General features: G+C 50.2%; 1 protein-coding gene across 1 annotated transcript in view; it reads left to right on the top strand.

Annotated features, from left to right (window-relative positions):
• The window catches only part of LOC133343109 (transforming growth factor-beta-induced protein ig-h3-like), a 40,735-nt gene that overhangs the window by 4,018 nt on the left and 16,549 nt on the right, over positions 1–20,168 (top strand). The window contains exons 4-12 of the mRNA XM_061552614.1: positions 1,268–1,332; positions 2,465–2,622; positions 7,047–7,211; positions 7,654–7,800; positions 9,276–9,417; positions 11,677–11,889; positions 16,508–16,645; positions 17,545–17,693; positions 18,350–18,486. Coding sequence (XP_061408598.1) covers positions 1,268–1,332; positions 2,465–2,622; positions 7,047–7,211; positions 7,654–7,800; positions 9,276–9,417; positions 11,677–11,889; positions 16,508–16,645; positions 17,545–17,693; positions 18,350–18,486 — 1,314 coding nt within the window. The remainder of the gene's footprint in view (positions 1–1,267; positions 1,333–2,464; positions 2,623–7,046; positions 7,212–7,653; positions 7,801–9,275; positions 9,418–11,676; positions 11,890–16,507; positions 16,646–17,544; positions 17,694–18,349; positions 18,487–20,168) is intronic.

Here is a 20,168-nt window from a genome sequence, read left to right as displayed (position 1 = left end):
TGTGTGTGTGTGTACAGGTGTGTGTACAGGTGTGTGTGTGTGTACAGGTGTGTGTGCAGGTGTGAATGGGGAGCGGTAGTGTAGCGGTTAGCGCGCTGCGCTATGAACCTGGCGACCCGGGTTCGATTCCCGCTCACTGCTAACACCAGTGACGATTATCTGAACCGGTCCTGGGCCTCCCCTAGGTCGACTCAGCCTTAAATGAGTACCTGGTGCGGTGTGTAAATATCGCCACTGGGGAGACAAAGGCGGTCGGGCGTGGTGCTGGCCACCCATCCTCTCGCGTACCGTTCCGGCCTTCATAGGTGCTCGCTAACAGCACTTGCCCCTACAGTCTGTTAAGGCTTTACGGGGGATCTTTGTTTTATCTTTGTGTGTGTGTACAGGTGTGTGTAAGTGTGTGTGTGTACAGGTGTGTGTGCAGGGCGTGAACCCAGCGCTCCGAAAATAAGCTCTGCCCGGGACGTGTAATTCGTACAAGTCCTCGCACGATTTGCGGACGCGTTGAGCGGGGCATAAAATCCTCAACGGCCTCTTAATTAGCTTGGCTCTGAGACTTCAACCCGCGAGGGGGTGGTTGTAGTGGGGGGTGGGGGGTGCAGAGGGAGCTGGGGCCTCGGGAAATACATAATGGAAAAAACGAAGAAAAAAATGAGCGCAATGTCTGGCAGGCGCTCATTGTTTGAAAGGTCAGGCCGCAGACTGTGCATGAGTAACTCTGCTTCCCGCTTACACATTCTACGCCCGCGTCTGGACGAGCCACATGCAGGGCTGTCATTTCTTTTGAGAAAAAAAAACACATTGTTGGGGGGGAGGAGACGAAAGGGTGGGTAGACAAAGTGGCTTCAAAGCCATAAGTCATTTCACTTACAACTGACCCACCTAGAAACCCCAGAGGGCCTTTCGAGCATCAATTATGGGAGATGCGGCGTCGAAATAAAGTGAGGGATTTGACCCTTGCTCTGAAATCTGTCATGCGCACGAACGACTCCGGGACCCGTACCTCCCGGTAGCAAGGCAGGAGGAACTCATAATTCGTGTTGCCACCTGTTTAAGGAGCTCACCGTTGTGTAACAACAACAACAACACAAAAGGTCAGGGTTTAGCTTGTCCCCGGGCATGGCAACGGGGAAAGCAACGTGTACGGCAGGCATCTGGAGGAAGAGGCCACTGCTGGACAACGGGGGGCCTTATTTGTCCTGGAATGTGGGAGCAAGCGGTGCCTGCCTTTCACACGTGGGCCTCTCGCTGCCCTCCCTCGCTACAGGATCGTGACCCACGAGTGCTGCCCTGGCTACGTCAGAGTGGACGGCGTCGATGGCTGTTCGGCAAGTGAGTGTCTTTTTACGCTCATCGATATGAGCGCGGGCGAACCCCCATTCCATCACTGTAACGTTGGTGTCAGGAAAAAAAAGTTATATATGTGTGCCTCCTGAATATATGTTCACCCAGGGTTAAATATTTGGGAATACTGGGAAATATTGTAAGCCCCCCCCCCCCGCCCCCTCCCGTTATACTTTTGAACAAAGTGAATTATCGTTGCATATGAATCAATATCTACGTATTTTCAATTAAAACCTTTACCAGCATTCTCAAATAATTATATATTTCTGCACAATTCATAAAACAACCATTCAGTTAAATAAAATGCAATACGTTGAATATGTGAATTGTAACGCGATTAAGTGAGGTTTGGCTCGATATCCTCATAATAATTTACATCACTTTTTAACTCCACTGCTGGATGAAGACCTCCGCATGCCATGTCGATCATGTGTTGGCCTCCCAGAACTAATATCACTCTCCACTGGCATTCAATGATATCTGAGTTGTGGCTGGTTATCGGTGGTCTAAGTGAGCATTATGCTGTCTATGCAATTTCAATATCCGGATCAAATCACCATGACCAAGACTCAATCCCACTTCCTCTGTGTTAGGAATAGATTATTGTTTTTTTTCTTCTGCGCACTGTTATGAAAACATTCCCACATTGTGTCAGGATGTGGGTTTCACAAGTGCTTTGTGTTTCCTCCATCGCACACAAAACACACAATGATGAGGAGTGGTGGCGCCGCGGTTAGCGCGCTGTACTATGGACCCGGCGACCCGAGTTCGATTCCCGCTAACGGTCAACACCAGTGATCGTTATCTGAACCCGTGCTGTGCCTCCCCTAGATTGACTCAGCCGCAAATGAGTACCTGGTGCTGTGTGTTAACATTTTCACTCGGGAGACAAAAGCGGCTGGGCGTGGTGCTGGCCACCCATCCCCTCGTGTACCGTTCCGACCTTCATAAGTGCTCACTAACAGCGCTTGCCCCAACAGTCTGTTAAAGCTCTACAGGATATCTTTGTATGCCAGCGACTGTGTGCATTTAAATGTAATAATCTCAATGCTTCCGCTGCTGCTGTTGTAATCGTGAACACGACGTGTTTTTCCTCCCTGCCTTTTTTTCCGTGCACCAGTCACTCCCATCGTGAACGTTTACGAGACGCTGGATCCCATCGAGGCCACTCTCACGCAGAAATACTCGAACCAGTCGGGACTGCGGCCTGAGATCGAGGGGCCTGGAGCTCACACCATGTTCGCTCCCAGCAATGAGGCCTGGTTAGAGCTGTCCAAGGTAGGTCCTCCACTGCACACGGGAGCCTCGGCTCAATACATTTAACCACAACGCTACCAAGATCATTAATTAAACACATTCCTGCGGAGGGAGCTGGTAGTAACGTTGGGATGCTCGGTCAGTGGCCAGGGTCAACGGCGGCATGGTGTATTCCGCAAATATGCCCGACTGTGAGGGCGGGCACAAGCCGGCGTGAGTAGGTTAAACGTTGAGTTTTATAAGGGCACCACGGGGTGACCAGCCCCTCCCCACCCAGCCCCACCCCTCCCACCCCCCACACAGCCCCTCCCCACCCTCCCCTCCCCACCCAGCCCCTCCCCACCTTCCCCTCTCCACCCAGCCCGACCCCTCCCATTTTTTAATGCACGACGGACAGACGGACGGACACAATAATCCCCTGTGGGCTGGTGGAACCAGGAGGTTCCTACCAGTATCATTCGAATTGTGTCCCCTAACAGGGACAAGTAATTGAATTGCGAGGTAAGACGGAGAACGCTGTGGGGGGTGGGGGTGAATCATCACGGCCTTAATCGGTACCCTGCGCGTTGGACCAGGTGCTGCCAGGTTGCTGCTCTTCTGAAATCCTGAATCGCGAACCGCCACCTGACACGAATACAGCAGCTTCTCGAGCGCCGAAATCTCCGGGCCAGTTGTGTAGAACACAAAAGAATGAGATGCACTCCGTGTTTCGTATCGCTAGTCTGAACAATATAACCGACGGCGACACAAAAGACCGATTGCGCGAGTCAAGTAGTAATAATCTTGTGTTGTGGTTATTGCAAACATGATGCCTTGTATAAAGGTGTCAGTTTTTGTACCAGTTGAAATGGCAAAAACCTATTATTATATTTTGCCACTGGTGAAGGAGGTCTCATAGTGTAAATGCTTACCCCGAGCTCTCAATACTCTGATAGTGCGTTGTTTTTGAGTTGTGCGCCTTTTGGCGTCATCTGGTCCAACACCAATGGAGACTAGGCTCTAAGAAAAGCTGTCTCGGGTGTGGACCAATCAACTACAAGGATAGTGCATATCATTATCATCATCAGAGTTGTTTCTTTTTCTTTGCATTTTGACTGCTTGTGTTGTGGTTATAGCAAACATGATGCCTTGTATAAAGGTGTCAGTTTTTGTACGAGTTGAAAGGGTAAAACCCTATCACTATATTTTGCCACTGGTAAAGGAGATGTCTCATAGTGTGCGAGTCAAGTTAGTTTTTCTCGTCGCTCGCTCCTTCGAAAAATCGACCGAAGTCACGCAAGTAGAGGATGGTCGACGTGCGGCGAACCTTCAGTCGCCCCCCCCCCCCCCCCCGGCTGCGGTGAGAGGCCGAGTGAAGAGGTGACAGCAGCCGTCCCACGGTGTCATCCTCTGGGGTCGTGCAGCCACGCGACGCCGTTACGCAGCCGCCTCTCGGGAGTGAACAACGCAAACAGAAGCTTCTGTTTGCTCGCACGATAAGAAGTGTCAATCTGTGTAAAGCCGTGCATTTAAAACGTGCTTTTAGCAAATGCACGTGACTTTTATTCCGCCAAAAATTGCAGGGGGTATTTCGTTTGAAGGTCATTTTCATACTCTGGGGCAATCGGTCTTTGTTGCTCGTTTGCCTTGTGTGCACTGTGCATGAAATTAGAGCCAGGCTTAGCGCTGTATAGTATCGGCGTCCGGGTTTAAATTAGCTGGAGGGTGGGTCCTTCAATTCACCACTTAGTTGGGGCCAAACGGTTTCCCCCCGCTGAGAACGATGTTGCACTCTTTGTTAAGTCAAGCGCACAAGCGCAGGGCTTTTGCCAATGGCACTTTAAGCTTTTTTAATTGTTATTATTTCCGTGCGTGCCCCTCTCTCTACCCCTCTCTCTCTCATGGGTGCCTAGCCCTGATTGTCGGCCGTTAGCGAAAAGATGAAATCGGTGTGTGTGGGAACTTGTTCCTATTCAACACTTCACAGGGTGTTCTATACTTTTTAAGAACACTGCAAGATGTTGTCGATTAGTTGAAAGCTTTGCTAAGATGTTTTATGAGAGCGGTCTACTATTAGACCGTACAGATCAATGTTCCCTTGTGTGTGTGCGCGCGTCTATTCACATGCTCGCTAGGGAACGTGAAGGAGTCCCCGTAAGCCCACGTGTGTGTATCCCCCTCCTCGGCCGAAACCCTGGATAAAGATATTGTTAGGTTGTACAATTATAGGGGCGTTCTTTTGATCGTTGTTCCTTTCTATAGGAGACTAGCGGTAAGTACCCGGCGTTGCCCGGGCGAAAAAGACAGACACACACATCGACCTACACACACAGACATTGACCCACACACACAAAGACATCGACTTACACACTCACATATATGGAGGTACACACACACATGGACTAACACACACACACATGCACCTACACACACACAGAAATATTCCTGTGTGTGTGTCTCGTGTTAATAAGCACGGGCATAACTTCATTTCATATGACCCACAACCACCACTTTGAAACGGCCCGTTAACACATATCGATCCATTCATGACCAGCATTATGATTCATCATTAGTTTACTTTGGGTTCGAATCGTGTTGGTATCCCAATGTTTAACGAGAACCCTCCACCACCTGACGGAGCCAATCTAAACACTTTCTCAGCGGGCAAACGTCGTCATCATCATCACGATGGGCAGATACCCTGTTGGGGTCCACTGCACATGTCGTCATTTGTTTCCACTTTCCTCTCCGTCTTGTGCCAATGTGCTCAAGTAGTGCAACATCTTTCTGGCACCAATCTCTGATGTTGTCAAGCCATACTGATTGATTTTATTCATGAGCAAAACCAGAAATGTAGAAAAAGAAGAGGCGACATTATTGTTCAAATTGTTTAAATGCCTGTCTCGCCAACGGTTTGTAAAAGTCATTTAGCGGCCCTCGGTGAGGAAAATCCTGATCCCTGGTTTAACCTCGTGCACACAGGAGGTTCGCGACTAAATCCTGATCCCTGGTTTAACCTCGCGTGCGCAGGAGGTTCGCAACTAAATCCTGATCCCTGGTTTAACCTCGTGCGCGCAGGAGGTTCGCGACTAAATCCTGATCCCTGGTTTAACCTCGCGCGCGCAGGAGGTTCGCGACTAAATCCTGATCCCTGGTTTAACCTCGCGTGCGCAGGAGGTTCGCGACTAAATCCTGATCCCTGGTTTAACCTCGTGCGCGCAGGAGGTTCGCGACTAAATCCTGATCCCTGGTTTAACCTCGCGCGCGCAGGAGGTTCGCGACTAAATCCTGATCCCTGGTTTAACCTCGCGCGCGCAGGAGGTTCGCGACTAAATCCTGATCCCTGGTTTAACCTCGCGCGCGCAGGAGGTTCGCGACTAAATCCTGATCCCTGGTTTAACCTCGCGCGCGCAGGAGGTTCGCGACTAAATCCTGATCCCTGGTTTAACCTCGCGCGCGCAGGAGGTTCGCGACTAAATCCTGATCCCTGGTTTAACCTCGCGTGCGCAGGAGGTTCGCGACTAAATCCTGATCCCTGGTTAACCTCGCGCGCGCAGGAGGTTCGCGACTAAATCCTGATCCCTGGTTTAACCTCGCGCGCGCAGGAGGTTCGCGACTAAATTCCTGAGCCCTGGTTTAACCTCGCGCGCGCAGGAGGTTCGCGACTAAATCCTGATCCCTGGTTTAACCTCGCGCGCGCAGGAGGTTCGCGACTAAATCCTGATCCCTGGTTTAACCTCGCGCGCGCAGGAGGTTCGCGACTAAATCCTGATCCCTGGTTTAACCTCGCGCGCGCAGGAGTTCGCGACTAAATCCTGATCCCTGGTTTAACCTCGCGTCGCGCAGGAGGTTCGCGACTAAATCCTGATCCCTGTTTAACCTCGCGGCGCGCAGGAGGGTTCGCGACTAAATCCTGATCCCTGGTTTAACCTCGCGCGCGCAGGAGGTTCGCGACTAAATCCTGATCCCTGGTTTAACCTCGCGCGCGCAGGAGGTTCGCGACTAAATTCTGATCCCTGGTTTAACCTCGCGCGCGCAGGAGGTTCGCGACTAAATCCTGATCCCTGGTTTAACCTCGCGTGCGCAGGAGGTTCGCGACTAAATCCTGATCCCTGGTTTAACCTCGCGTGCGCAGGAGGTTCGCGACTAAATCCTGATCCCTGGTTTAACCTCGCGCGCAGGAGGTCCTGCGACTAATCTGATCCCTGGTTACCGCGCGCGCAGGAGGTTCGCAACTAAATCCTGATCCCTGGTTTAACCTCGTGCGCGCAGGAGGTTCGCGACTAAATCCTGATCCCTGGTTTAACCTCGCGCGCGCAGGAGGTTCGCGACTAAATCCTGATCCCTGGTTTAACCTCGCGCGCGCAGGAGGTTCGCGACTAAATCCTGATCCCTGCTTCAACCTCGCGCGCGCAGGAGGTTCGCGACTAAATCCTGATCCCTGGTTTAACCTCTCGCGTGCGCAGGAGGTCCGCGACTCGCTCACGACCAACGTGAACATCGAGCTGCTCAACGCTCTGCGCTACCACATGGTGGACCGGCGGCTGCTCACAAGCGACCTCAAGGACGGCACGGTGCTCACCTCCATGTACGAGAAGCAGAAGCTCTACGTCAACCACTACCCCAACGGGGTGAGAGCGCGCCCGCCCGCCCGCACCCACCTGATTCACCTGCGACGTCTCCGTCGCGCACACGCGCCTGTCGCTCCGCGTAAATAAAATAAAGAAAACACATAAAAATTACACGTGTCATCAGCCACGTGGCCTTCTGGGAGTGCACAATTCCAACAGCACGGTTGGCTAAGTACGGTGCGAAAGACGTTCAAGCTTTGGTTCAACACACGCAAACTCTGGACCGGTTTCGAAGCACAGTGTATCTTCAAGCAATGCTGGTGAACTAACTGCTTGACGCTTATAATCGCAGGGCAGGGCCTTCCTGCACCTCTCAGCGCCACCCTGAACCCCTCCCCCCGGAGTGCCCTCTCTGAGTCACGGCCACGAGACGACGCCACCACCGCCGCCGCCGCCAACCTCGAAACGAGAGCGTCTCTCTCTCTCCCGTTGTCGTTCGCAGATCATCACCATGAACTGCGCCCGTCTCATCCGCCCCAACCACCTGGCGACCAACGGCGTGGTGCACGTCATCGACCGCGTCGTCGTGCCCGTGTCCAACCAGATCGGCGATGTCATCAGCTACGACGAGGACATGGAGTCGATGCGGGTGTGTGGACAGGGGGCCGTTCATAAATGACGTCACGCACCTAGGGGGGGAGGGGGTGGGGTCAGACATTTGTGACGATGTTGGACGAGGGGGTGGGGGGGGGTGTTTGAGAAATGTGACGTCACAACAAAATGCGCAACTTTCAATAAATATAGACAACACGTTCTACTTAGTTAAATAAACTTTTTAATAAATGTTTTCTCCTACAACATCAGAGTGCAGCGCCACATTAAATACGCACTACAATGACAATAGTTTAAAGCGATTTGAAGCATGTTTTATTTTTTGGGGGGGGGGGGGGGCAGAGCTTTGTGACGTCATATTCGAGGGGGGGGGTCTGACTATTTGTGACGCCGTGTGACGAGGGGGGGGGTCGAAAATCGTCCAAAATCGCGTGATGTCATTTACGGACGGCCCCACACGCGCGTGTCTAGAGGAGGCTCCTGAAGGACGCTGCTGCTGCTGGGCAGTTGAAGGCAGCCGCCCTCCAACAACAACAATGGAGGGCCTTAGAGGAGCGACGCTCACAACAACGAGCGGAGCGCCTGGCGGATAAAAACAAAACGCAGCAAGTTGGCACAGTAGGGGCGGGCGGGGGGGGGGGTAACAGCTTGGTGCGTCTGCCGGTCATCTCAGTCAGCCAACTCATGGCAACCCGCTGGGTCTGTCCCGAGACCTCCTGCCAGCGAGCCTTCGACACTTCGCGTGGCCTCAAAGTGCACCTAGCCTGGCACCATTGTGACGTCACCGTCACCTCGTTGCGAATGGCGTGGTGTTGGTGCTGCGCTACGAACCCGGCAGAGACACGAGTTCCATTTGCCTCCCACGGCCAACACCAGTGACGGTTACCTGAACCGTCGCCGCTGGGGAGACAAAGGCGGCCGTGCGTGGTGTTGACGACCAACTTGTGCGCCGTGCCGGCCTTTGTTGGTGCTCCAACAGTCAGTTGAGGCTATACGGGGGGAGGGGGGTATCTTTGTCTTTGCTCGTCCGTGATGAGAGTTGAGCTTTCAAATGCAAGACAACATTGTATTCATTGTGAACTTTAGATGTGACCCGCATCTCTGCAGAGAGAGGCAGTTCGTATCGAGAAATGAGTGCCGGCTTGAGGGGGCTTCTGGGGCTGGGTCCTGGGCCCTACCGCCACCAAACATCCCTCGGGTCCGGCCAAGTTCACTCGCCTTGGCACTTAAACCACTGTTGACGATGGTTCACGTCCATGAGGAGCCGGGCCTGGGAACAGGGGCAGGGAGTCAACAGCATTGACGGCTGGAGCCGGGCCTGTGATAAGGGGATTATGTTGCATCACTGGAAATACATCTAAAAAACAAGCTTTTGTCAACAGTTAAATGCCCAATTTTTGTGAATGAAAACATTCATATCTTGACCGTGGCCTCTTCAGCTGACGCAGCTACTGCCATGAACGCCCATTCGCGTCTCAGATCTGCGGTTCTGTCTCTTCGTGGTGTCCGCAGGCGGCAGTGGAGGCCTCCGGACTGATGCCAATGCTCAACTCGGAGGGGCCCATCACTCTGTTCGTGCCCAGCAATGAGGCGTTTAAGAAAATCCCCAAGGGAACGCTCAACAGAATCCTGGCAGATCCTCCGGCACTCAAGGGTAATTCAATTAGCAGCGGGGCGGGGCGGGGGGGGAGGCTGTGTCGTTCCAGAAAGGAAGAGGTGAAATTAAGTTTTCAACTTCACCCTCGTGTGCTAAATGGAACACTCCTGCGCGACAAATCTGGCTCAAACGTCGTATTTGAATGTTCCATTGGTTGGACATCGACTCTATATTCTGGAGGCGAGCATTTTTCACAAACAAAAAAAATACCATAATAATTGTTTTTTTGCCCTTCTATCTGGCAACAAAACTGACACCTTTTTTACAAGGAGTCATGTCTGCATAGACCACAATACCTACAGTCATAATGCAAACAAAAAACATAACTCTGATAATGTATGCACTGTCCTTGAAGTTGATTGGTCCACAACCGAGACAGCTTTCCTTAGAGCCTAGTCTCACATGGGTTGGACCAGATGACGCCAAAAGGCGCACAACTCAAAGACAATGCACCATCAGAGTATCAGAGCTCGGGGTAAGGACAGTGCATACATTATCAGAGTTATGTTTTTTGTTTGCATTATGACTGCAGGTATTGTGGTCTATGCAAACATGACTCCTTGTAAAAAAAAAGGTGTCAGTTTTGTTGCCAGATAGAAGGGTAAAAAACCAATTATCATATTTTTTACTGGCAAATGAGGTTCCAATGGTGAAACGAAATACCCTTTCAGAAATTTTGGTGCTTGGTATGTCCCACGGCCGATTGCCACCACGTGCACATTTCCACGTGGAGGGATGTTTCAGCCAAACAGGTGTTCCAATTGAGTGCAATTCATATTTTTAATGCTGGTCTCGATTTATTTTTGTCCTCCCCCGGGGACAAAATTAAATGCCGTTTTGCACGCGCGGTCATCTCGTGGCGTGCAATGCATGCGCGCGCACGCACGCACCACACTTAGCGCATAATTGTGGGTCGTTACTGCCGAAGAAACGCAACGAATGAAATAAAACCACTTGAGACAGCAGCAGGCCTCCCGCAACGCTTAGCTCCTGGCACTAACAATTATGGGGTGGGCCGCGGGGTGAGCCGAGAGTGGTGGTGGGGGGGGGGGGAGTTGAGAAAATCTAACAACCAAGCATGAGATGGCCGGTACGATTCGGGGAGCTAATAACCGTGTCACGTACTAAGCCAGCGCGTGTCAGATCCAGGGATCAACGCTCCGGGGTGATTACCTCCCAGGTGGGAGGTGGGGGGGAGGGGGTTAAAATGGGTTTCCCCGTTGTGGTGCGGGTTGATGGGTTGCGCAATAATCACCGATGACTGCAACGTCGTTCCCTGTGTGAGCCCCCCCCCCCCACTCCGCCCGCCCCAATCTCAGATTGTACCCGCGTCGCTAAGTTGCCGTCTGGAGAGCACGCGGTGTTTAAAAGCCGTCCGTCGTGCGTTGCCTTCCTGCGTAGAAGGCGCGGCGGTGTCAAATTTGTCGACTAGCGTCGATCGTTGCACGCATTGTAAATGCGTCGATTGCCGCGTCCAAGAATGGTTTTAGAGGCCGCGCGAAAAACCGCGCGCAATTCTGGCATTGAACGCGATCAATCAAGAGGCATCGACGCGCCTCCGACGAGCACGGTTGGCTACGTACGGTGCGAAAGAAGTTCAACGAACATTGCATACAGCGAACGAGATGGTCACGAGATGTTAGACGGTTAAAATGAGACCTCAAGGAGCGGATTCGCGAATCGAATTGTAACTTTAAATTGTGAGTGCATATCTGGCAACCCCCTTATCAGTGCCTACTTTATTACAGACCAATTCAGACTTTACTGGTCACCCCGTGCCCCTTATTAATCTCAACGTTCATCCCACAAAGTCCCATCACAAGGGAGAAACACAAACAAACAGACAAAAAACATACTTTTTGGCCCGTATTGAAACGGCTGTACGTCGTATGGACCAGAACACTCAATTTCCCTGTACAAGAATACGGGTAAACCTTATGGGCGGACAGGTATAGGGATTTTGATTTAAAGCTTTCGTGACTGTAGGGATTCATCTTCTTGGTTATTTCGGTAAAGTCACGTAGAAGGACCTTCTACGTGACTTTACCGAAAGAACCAAGAAGATGTATAGGGATGTATAGCGTCACCAGAGGGACGAATCATTACATACCTTCTACCCAGTGCATCTACACAGACAGACAGGGTTTACATTGCTCATTCATCTAGCAGTGGACACAAAATGTCTCACGATGACGACGATGACGATGTTCATTATATCCTCCCTCCCTAAATAACCAAGCGCTCCTGTCCCGACAGCCATGGTGAACAACCACCTCATCTCGTCCCTGCAATGCTCCGAGTCCATCCTGGGCACCACCGCCGTGGAGACGGCCGAGGGGACGAAGCTGCAGGTCACGTGCAACGGCGACGACATCACCCTGAACGGGAAGGTGAACGTGATACGCAAGGACATCGTCACCACCAACGGGGTCATCCACCTCATCGACGACCTGCTGCTGCCCGACACAGGTGAAAGCAGCCTCGGCACCGCGAACTCCGCAGTGGCCGGTGGCACGGGGCCTTCGGCGGAGGCACAATTAACAGAGCCGGGACCGATTCAGTCACTGATTGTATTCATAGATTCGTTTAATTCTAAGGCCAAAACGGTGTCATTGACGAGTGCGTCGAGTTGGCTCGGGTATTTTTTTTGACTCAACTTGCTTCTGCACCACTGCCAGCGGCAGCAGCAGCATCGCCAAATAAATTAAAGTATGTGATTGATAAATAATAATTAATATACATTATTTAAATAAATACGCAAAGGCCCTCCGATGTGTCCTCGGGTTGCAAAAAGGCTACGCGACATATGTATACTTATATGCAATGAAGAACAGATTGATCGAGTGTAATCATCGTCATCATCATCATCATCATCATCGGGAATGAGACACGATCTATCCGCTGCTGGGTGAAGGCCTGCCCAATCTGTCGCCGTCGGTCACGGCCTCGCGATGCAACGATGCGGCGCGCATCCGTCATCCCATTGCTCCATCTTTGTGGTAGACCGAAGAGTTTCCTGGCCTTCCTCACGAAACACAATCGCCAGAAGGGATGTTAACGGACGGACGAGACCGGTAAACGGACTGCCAGTCAAAGGAGACAACACACGAGAGAGGACGGCCGCTGTGCCAGTTGGAGCGATGAAATCAGATCGCGCACAGGAACGAAATTTATTAATTTGGCCATGTCCTCGGCACACCTCCATTCCGTAGTGGATATAATATGGCTGCTGCTGCTGCTGATGATGACATAGAATCTTTTATATATATACTGGAGAGAGCAGATGAGGTTGAGTGCTGGGTGATGACAGATTGGGCGGTGAATAGCGTGCTTCTTGGAGTACCCTTGTGCAGAGTGTGAAAGACAGAACTTGAATATGTGCCTTCAGAAGATCAAATGCAAGAGGCATGTCCAGGTGTAGTGTACTGCATTCCTTGCATGCTAGTATGGGTGCTGTGTGGAATTCCAACTGTTGTTTCTACTGCACATTCACTGCCCTGCCGTGTGAGTGTTAACAAAGCATCGTACCAAATGTGTGGACCCACATGCACACAGTACGTACACATCCGTCGTCATGAACCGTGCACATTTTTTGCGATGCTTGCTGCCGCTTTGGCAGCAATGCACAAGCACAAATAACAACAACAACAAAAAACTTCAACACATTCATCAGGAACAATGTGGCCTTGAAAGAAAATGTGTAAAAGATCGTACGCATTTTATGTGTTCTGAAGGAGGGGATCATTTCCTGAAATGTCACCTATTATATTTATATAAACTAAACTAATTTTATTTTACCAGGTAAGGCCCACTGAGCTATGTATCTTTTTTTCAGAAGCGACCTGGCCACAAATGATAGCTCAACAAAGTGGCTTATCACGTGGACATTTATAGCAGCCAAATACTCTAAACACGTGTTTATAAATGTGAAGGGAAAACCCGAGGACCCGGAGAAAAATCCATGCAACCACAGGGAGAACATGCAAACTCCAAATATACAGCAGGCGTCAGGGTGGGGATCGAACCCACTGCCCTCCTGTGTACCGGGCGAGATAGTTAACATCTTACCTTCTGCGGTGCCCCCTATTCATTTCTTTTAATGACCGCAGTGTTGTGAACCACGCAGTCTCTTAACGAGAGGTGATGTATCACTGTCCGACAAATCATACACAGTAATACCCCAGTTAACGTCAGGGATGCGTTCCTGAAAGGTGTGACAACGAAATATTGAGACGACGTCAGTCAAAGCAATTTTTCCCAATCGCCAAAGTACCGTGCGTTATTAATATATTGCGTTCTGCAGCACGGTGGGGGTGACGGATAACGAGAAGGGACAGATGATGCCGTGAACGACGCAAATCGGGTGTCGGTGTTCATAATGAATTGACAACGTCAAAGGGACGAGGCGTAAATCGGGGTACCGCCGCTGAATATAATTCACACTCTTGAAACGCCTCCGCACGTGGGCGGTTTGTGCCCTTCACCTCACGGTGTTCGAGTTTGGCCTCGGCAAAAAATTTTAAAACGCGAACTGGCGCTGGTGTTTTACGACGGACCAAATTGGCCGCACGCCTGGACGTTTCACGTTTGGGAAATGACCTCAGAGGATATCCCTTGCGTTTAACCGCCTGCACGAGAAGTCAATTCCGACGAGTCGTTAGCCCTTATTTGGGCCCTCCCGAGCCTAAGGCCTCGAGCAGATAGTTCTGTTGCTCCAGCCCGATGAGGGATATGGGGTTTTATAATTCCCATCAGTCATACGACATCACTCGCTCACAGCTGCGTAATACGCTGTGCTGCTGTGATACGTTCTTAATTCTAGATTTGAAGCTTTCATGACTGCAATGATTCATATTCTTAGGTTTTTTCGGTAAAGTCACGCAGGTAAAGACATTTTACTTTTTAATGTTTTTACCTACGTGACTTTACCGAAAAAACCTAAGAATATGATACGTTCTTAGTAAAGGTGAAATAATTAGAATTCGACATCAGGTTTTAGTTAATTTGATCGAGCTAAATACATTACACGCACACTTTACGGTGTAGGGTTTTCACAATGTTTTATTATTTTAAAGATTTCTAAAGCGCAAGAAGCCACACAGAGGTTCTAGAGCACTGTACAGTATAATAAAATAATGGTCAGTAAAAGTCACAGAAACACATATGTGAGATATAACACACAGTGTAATTAATCAGTGACAGAGCATGCAAATGGTATCTTCTTACAAATGCTCAACACACATCAATGACACCTGCACCCTAAAAAAAACGACTACCCAATTCCTCCAAAACGAGGTGAGATAAATTTCGATTTAAAGCTTTCGTGACTGCAGGGATTCATCTTCTTGGTTCTTTCGGTAAAGTCATGTAGAATGGAAGTAATAAAATAATAAAAATGAAACATAATACATTTTCGATTTAAAGCTTTCGTGACTGCAGAGATTCATCTTCTTGGTTCTTTCGGTAAAGTCACGTAGAATGGAAATAATAAAATAATAAAAATGAAACAATAAAATTTCGATTTAAAGCTTTCGTGACTGCAGGGATTCATCTTCTTGGTTCTTTTGGTAAAGTCACGTAGAAGGGAAATCATATTTTATTATATTTTATTTTTATTATTTTATTATTTCCCTTCTACGTGACTTTACCGAAAGAACCAAGAAGAGGTGAGATATCTTACTAAATGCGTTTATTTATTCGTTTCTGAACGGGAGAATATCAGAGGTCAGGCGGAGTTCTATGGGCAGAGCGTCCCACGTCTGAGTCTAATCCGTCTATACTTCCACGTGTCCACCATGGCGTTGGTGTCGTCCTATCGAGATTTGAGAGCATCCACACTACTTGCCGCATGCCCTTTGGCTCCTCCCCCCCTAGTACCCTACATAGACACGTGTCTCTAAATAGCCCTCTTCATACGCTACAGTAACTTTGCTGGAGCAGTCACACATGATGACGGATGCTTGTGCTGATTCCGAAACGTCGTGATTTAATTTAGTTGTTTTCTTTTTATTTTATTTTGTTTTCACCGACGTGACTTTACCGAAAAAACCAAAGAGTAAGAATCCCAAGTATTCGCAAACACCACAGTTTTGCCCGCAGTCGCGTGGATTTTTCTCCAAGTTCTCCGGTTTTTCCCTCCACATTTAGAATCAACATCACGCGTTTATAGTATTTGGCTGCTATAAATTTCCACGAAATAAGCCACTTTGTTGAGCTACCATTTGTGGCCAGGTCGCTTCTGAAAAAGAGCTATTTAGCTCAGTGGGCCTTACCTGGTAAAATAGTTTAGTTTAGACTATGATTGTTTCTAGATTCTTCTCCTGTGCTCCTGTGAATCATTGAAAAGACTTTCGGTAAAAAAAATCCCAAACGTAAAACGAACGTTTCGGCCAACATGTCCACCACGCAGCTCAGACTGCCTAATTGTCATCGAGTTCATAATGGATGTCACTTTGGACGACAGAGTGGCCCAGTGATAACACGCGTGCCTCTCTCCCTATGGAGTTTGTATGTTTCCCCACCTTGCTTGGCATGGGTTTCATCCTGCCATACCTAAAACACATTCAATGTAACTGGTAATGGTATTGGCCAAACATCCCAATGTAGGAAACTTCAGACTCAGAGTGTGGCAGAATAACTGCATTCCGTCCTTTTGTCTTAGCCCACCGTCCAATACGTTGAGAAAATGTGGACAAACGAGAGGCATCAGTGAAACAGAGCAACGACCACAGACCGGTTCCGTCTTTCCCAGGTCACCCTTGCAAATGAGACTGACACTGGTATCTTTGAATTCTCTCCTGACTAAAAAAAGAGAAATCTTCAACTCGTCTTCACTCGGACTAAATTTTCTCTGTAGAAATGGGTTTTCCCCGTCGCTTACGGATTGGAACGGTTCGCGTGCGACTGACGTCAAATCGAACAACACAAAAAACAGAACTAAATCGATGGACCCTGGAAATCGTTGACTCCAGAGCGCGAGACTTTGATCTCGTGGCCTCAGGAGACGCCGCGCGTCGTTTAAACGCCCCCCCCCCCCCCGGCCATCGCCATCGCCAACCCAGAACCCCGACCCCTCGTCCGCCCGCAGCCAAGGACGTGTTCGACGTCGCCGAGAAGTACGGCGTGGAGACCTTCATGGACGTCTTCGCAGAGGCCGGCCTCAAGTCCAGCCTGAAGGTGGGGGAGGAGTACACGATCCTGGCGCCCAAGGACAGCGCCATGGAAGGTAGGGACAAGGGGGGGGGGGGGGGCTTCTCCTTCTCACATCATTGATACTTAATTTGTACCTTTCGTGACTGCAGGAATTACTCTGTGGTTCTTTCGGTAAAGTGACGTATAAAGAGAAAATAATAAATTAAATACTAGCATACGACGTTTCGATTGCAACACAAGCAATCGTCATCAGGTATAAATGAAATAGAAACACAATTCTAGTATACTTCGAAATGTAATGTAATACAACAGAGAGTCGGATAACATAACAGTCAACACCCTACCTGGTTGATTACGTTCTTCCTGAGAATGCTAAATTTGAGAGAGAGATGAAACACAGAACCAGATATCTGTCTCTACTTATGTCTGGCTATATGTCTCTGGTTCTGTGTTTTATCTCTCTCTCAAATGTAGCATTCTCAGGAAGAACGTAATCAACCAGGTAGGGTGTCGACTGTTATGTTATCCGTCACACCATTGATGTCGATTGCCGTCATCGTCGTTTGTTGTTATCGCCGGGTGCCCCTTGTCAAAGCTCTCTCGAAAGTCAAAGCGATGTCCCTGCTCGCGTGGGCATTGAGGCAGTGCTCGTTTCTTGCTTACGGCCTCGAGCCAGCGGCGAACGTTCCTGTTCCTCCGCCGGGACGACGACTTCATCCGTAGGACAACCAACTGTCGGCTCGCCGCCAAAAGTGCTACTCGTTTTAATGATGCCAGGAGACAATGACCCCAACCAGAATGTGAACTCGCGGCCTTCCGATTTCGAGTCGCTTGCCCTGCCGCTGAGCCGCCGGGCCAAAGCGCTCGAGCCGCAGCGAACGCGAGAACGGCCGTGCGCACGAACGACGCTCGCTTTGACCGTCGTGACGAAACAGTCGCCGTGAAACGCTTCGGGCGTTCCCCGTCCGACAGATTCCGCGATGTCGACCTCGTCGGACAGCACGCAGAAGATGCTGCTCAATCACGTGGTGCGTGGCCGCCACCTCTCCAATCAGCTGTATCACGGCCAGAAACTCGAGACGCTTGGCGGGCAGCAGCTGCGCGTCTTCCTCTACCACCGGGTAAGTGCCGCGCGTCTCTCCCTCCCCGTCGCACGCTCGCGCACCGACGCGACTCGCAGCGAGCCCCCCCGTACCATCCGCGGCGGAGAACGCCGAGAACGCCGCCGATCGTCTCCTCCAGCGCGCAAACGCAGGAGGGACTGAGCTCGCGCGATCGACGGAACTGCTTTTGAGTGTTTAGTTTGTTGTCCTTACCCCCGCACCTCCAATTAGCACGGTTGGCTACGTGCAGAAAATGATTGTCGGTAGTAATCGGAAAAGTTCCCAAGGGTAGGATTCGACCTGATGTGAACCACCAGAGGACACTTCAAGTCGCCATGGCAGTGGAACGGCCACCTTCTCATTCGCTTCCCCTCCCACCGGCAGCGTCTTCCCCTGCCCCAGGCTCAAGATTCGCACTTTGCCAACGCGGTCAGTGCCGTTTGGTGCGAGCGCAGCCGTCGTTGCAATAGTAGCAGTACGACAATGGATTTTTCTGCAGTGCCTTCTGCCGATGCCTACAGCACCCGATCCATGCGTGGTGGCCAGCCCTAGCGAGCGCTATCCAGCCTCGGCGCCTGCCAAAGCCGAGATCGGGCGGGATGGGGACACGTGTCGAGGGTGATCCGACCGTCGCGGCGGTATTGACGCCGTCGCGTTCCCCCCTCCCTCCCCAGGCGATCTGCGTCGAGACGTCGTGCGTGAACGTGCGCGACAAGTCCACCAACACGGGCGCGCTCTTCGTGGTCGACAAGGTCATCAAGCCGGCCACCAGCACCATCATGGAGCTGCTCCGCAACGACGCTCGCTTCAGGTGAGTTCACCACGCGGACCTGCGTCTCTGTCAAGGGGGACCCCGAGCTGTGCCATTCTCTGTCTCCCTCGTGCGCACCCACACGCCAGTGCTGTTGATTCTCACCGCGGTTTTAATAGCAGCTGTCCGCTGAAACGTAGATTTTAAATCGCTCGGTAATGCTACCTCGAATAATCATTGACAATCCGCGCTGAGAGTTGGCCGGCAGTTTGAAAATCTCAACGCTCTTTTTAAGGTATAATTATTACCTACCGTCAGCCGTGAAGACGAGACTACGATTGATGTTTTCTCTGTAAATATAATGATAATAATTAACGTCCCGCCACCGTATCACATCGCGTACAGATGTCTGGTAATATCAAGGCTTCACACGTCTGCCATCCAGAGATGAAAAGACCTTGTGGTGCATGAACGGCTAAACCTGTTTTGAAGGAAGCTTTGATTTCCTTAAGCCAAGCAACGATGCCTTGGGAGTCTTAGTGCCTTCCTGTCTGTTCCCGTCCACGATGCGTCTCGTCCGTGCGTTACTTCGTTGGAATCCTGTCTGCTGGAAGAAAAAAAATCAAAATTGAAGATCCGTGTGGCATCTTTCACTAGAGCAGAGCATTGCGTGCGAGGTTCATACCACAACTACCAATTTGTAAAATTGGCAAGGACATTTTAACGAGCTTTCCTACATTATATGTTGACGTGTCTTCATTGCAAGGGATCGTTTTTGATTTACAAAACTACGTTGTTATAATAATCGGATTATTTCTTGAACATTTTTATTCGTGGTTAATGTGTTTTAAAAGTAACCTTCATTTCCGACTTTCATTTTGCTGATGTATTCTTTGTTGAATTTACAACTCTTGTCTTCTGCACGGAAATATTTCTGAACTCCACATATTCTGTTCGTACCCCAGGCCTCCTTTGTCTTTGTGGTGTCTTACCTGGTTATAAATAATACCCATGCGTGCGTGTGTGTGTGTATGTACCAGTTCCTTCCTTGTAAATGTTTTTGATCATATCTCTATATTGCTTACTAATCCCTTGGTTGGTGAGAGCTTGGATAATAGTCTGGCATGATGTTACTTGATGCTCATTTGCTCTTTCTAGGCTCTGATTGTTAGGCTGTATGGAGGTCAGTGGTAGAAAAACCTTTCCTAAATCCACCTTGCTCAGTCTGCTGTTGGATGAATGGAGGGTCATTTGATCGTACTTCACCACGCTGGTCAGTACGGGCTGGTGACAGCAGTTAGCGTATATGTGGGGGCATAGAATTACAGTACAACGAACAGATCGGTCTCTGCAATGCCCTGCGCGGACTGCCGCCGGCGTAGCGCCGCAGTCCGCAACGCCGCGAGCGCGCGACCTCATGACCAGCTGCGTCATCTCAGGAGCGTGAAGCTTTTCTTTAAACAGTGGATTTAAAAAAAAGCATTAAAGTTCAGATTCCCAATTAAACAAACCAGGTGTTGTGCATACGCGACGCTACCTAACGCACAATGACCGACCTCGAAGCCACATTTCTATTGCTAAGAAGTTCCACCACTCCACCCTCCCTCCCTCCCACACGTACACGCGCTTCAACCCAACCTGTTGACAGGAATTGGACGTTGAGTCACCTCTGCCCGTTGTTGTGATTGGCAAGGCTTCGTGGAACAATAGTAACGAGGAGCGGTGGCAAAGCGGTTAGCGCA

Source organism: Lethenteron reissneri, chromosome 16 (genome assembly GCF_015708825.2).
Source record: "Lethenteron reissneri isolate LAM-NWPU_2019-01 chromosome 16, ASM1570882v1, whole genome shotgun sequence".
NCBI lineage: Eukaryota > Metazoa > Chordata > Hyperoartia > Petromyzontiformes > Petromyzontidae > Lethenteron > Lethenteron reissneri.
The sequence above is the reverse complement of the archived record's forward strand: the minus strand, read 5'-3'. Positions and strand labels throughout refer to the sequence as shown.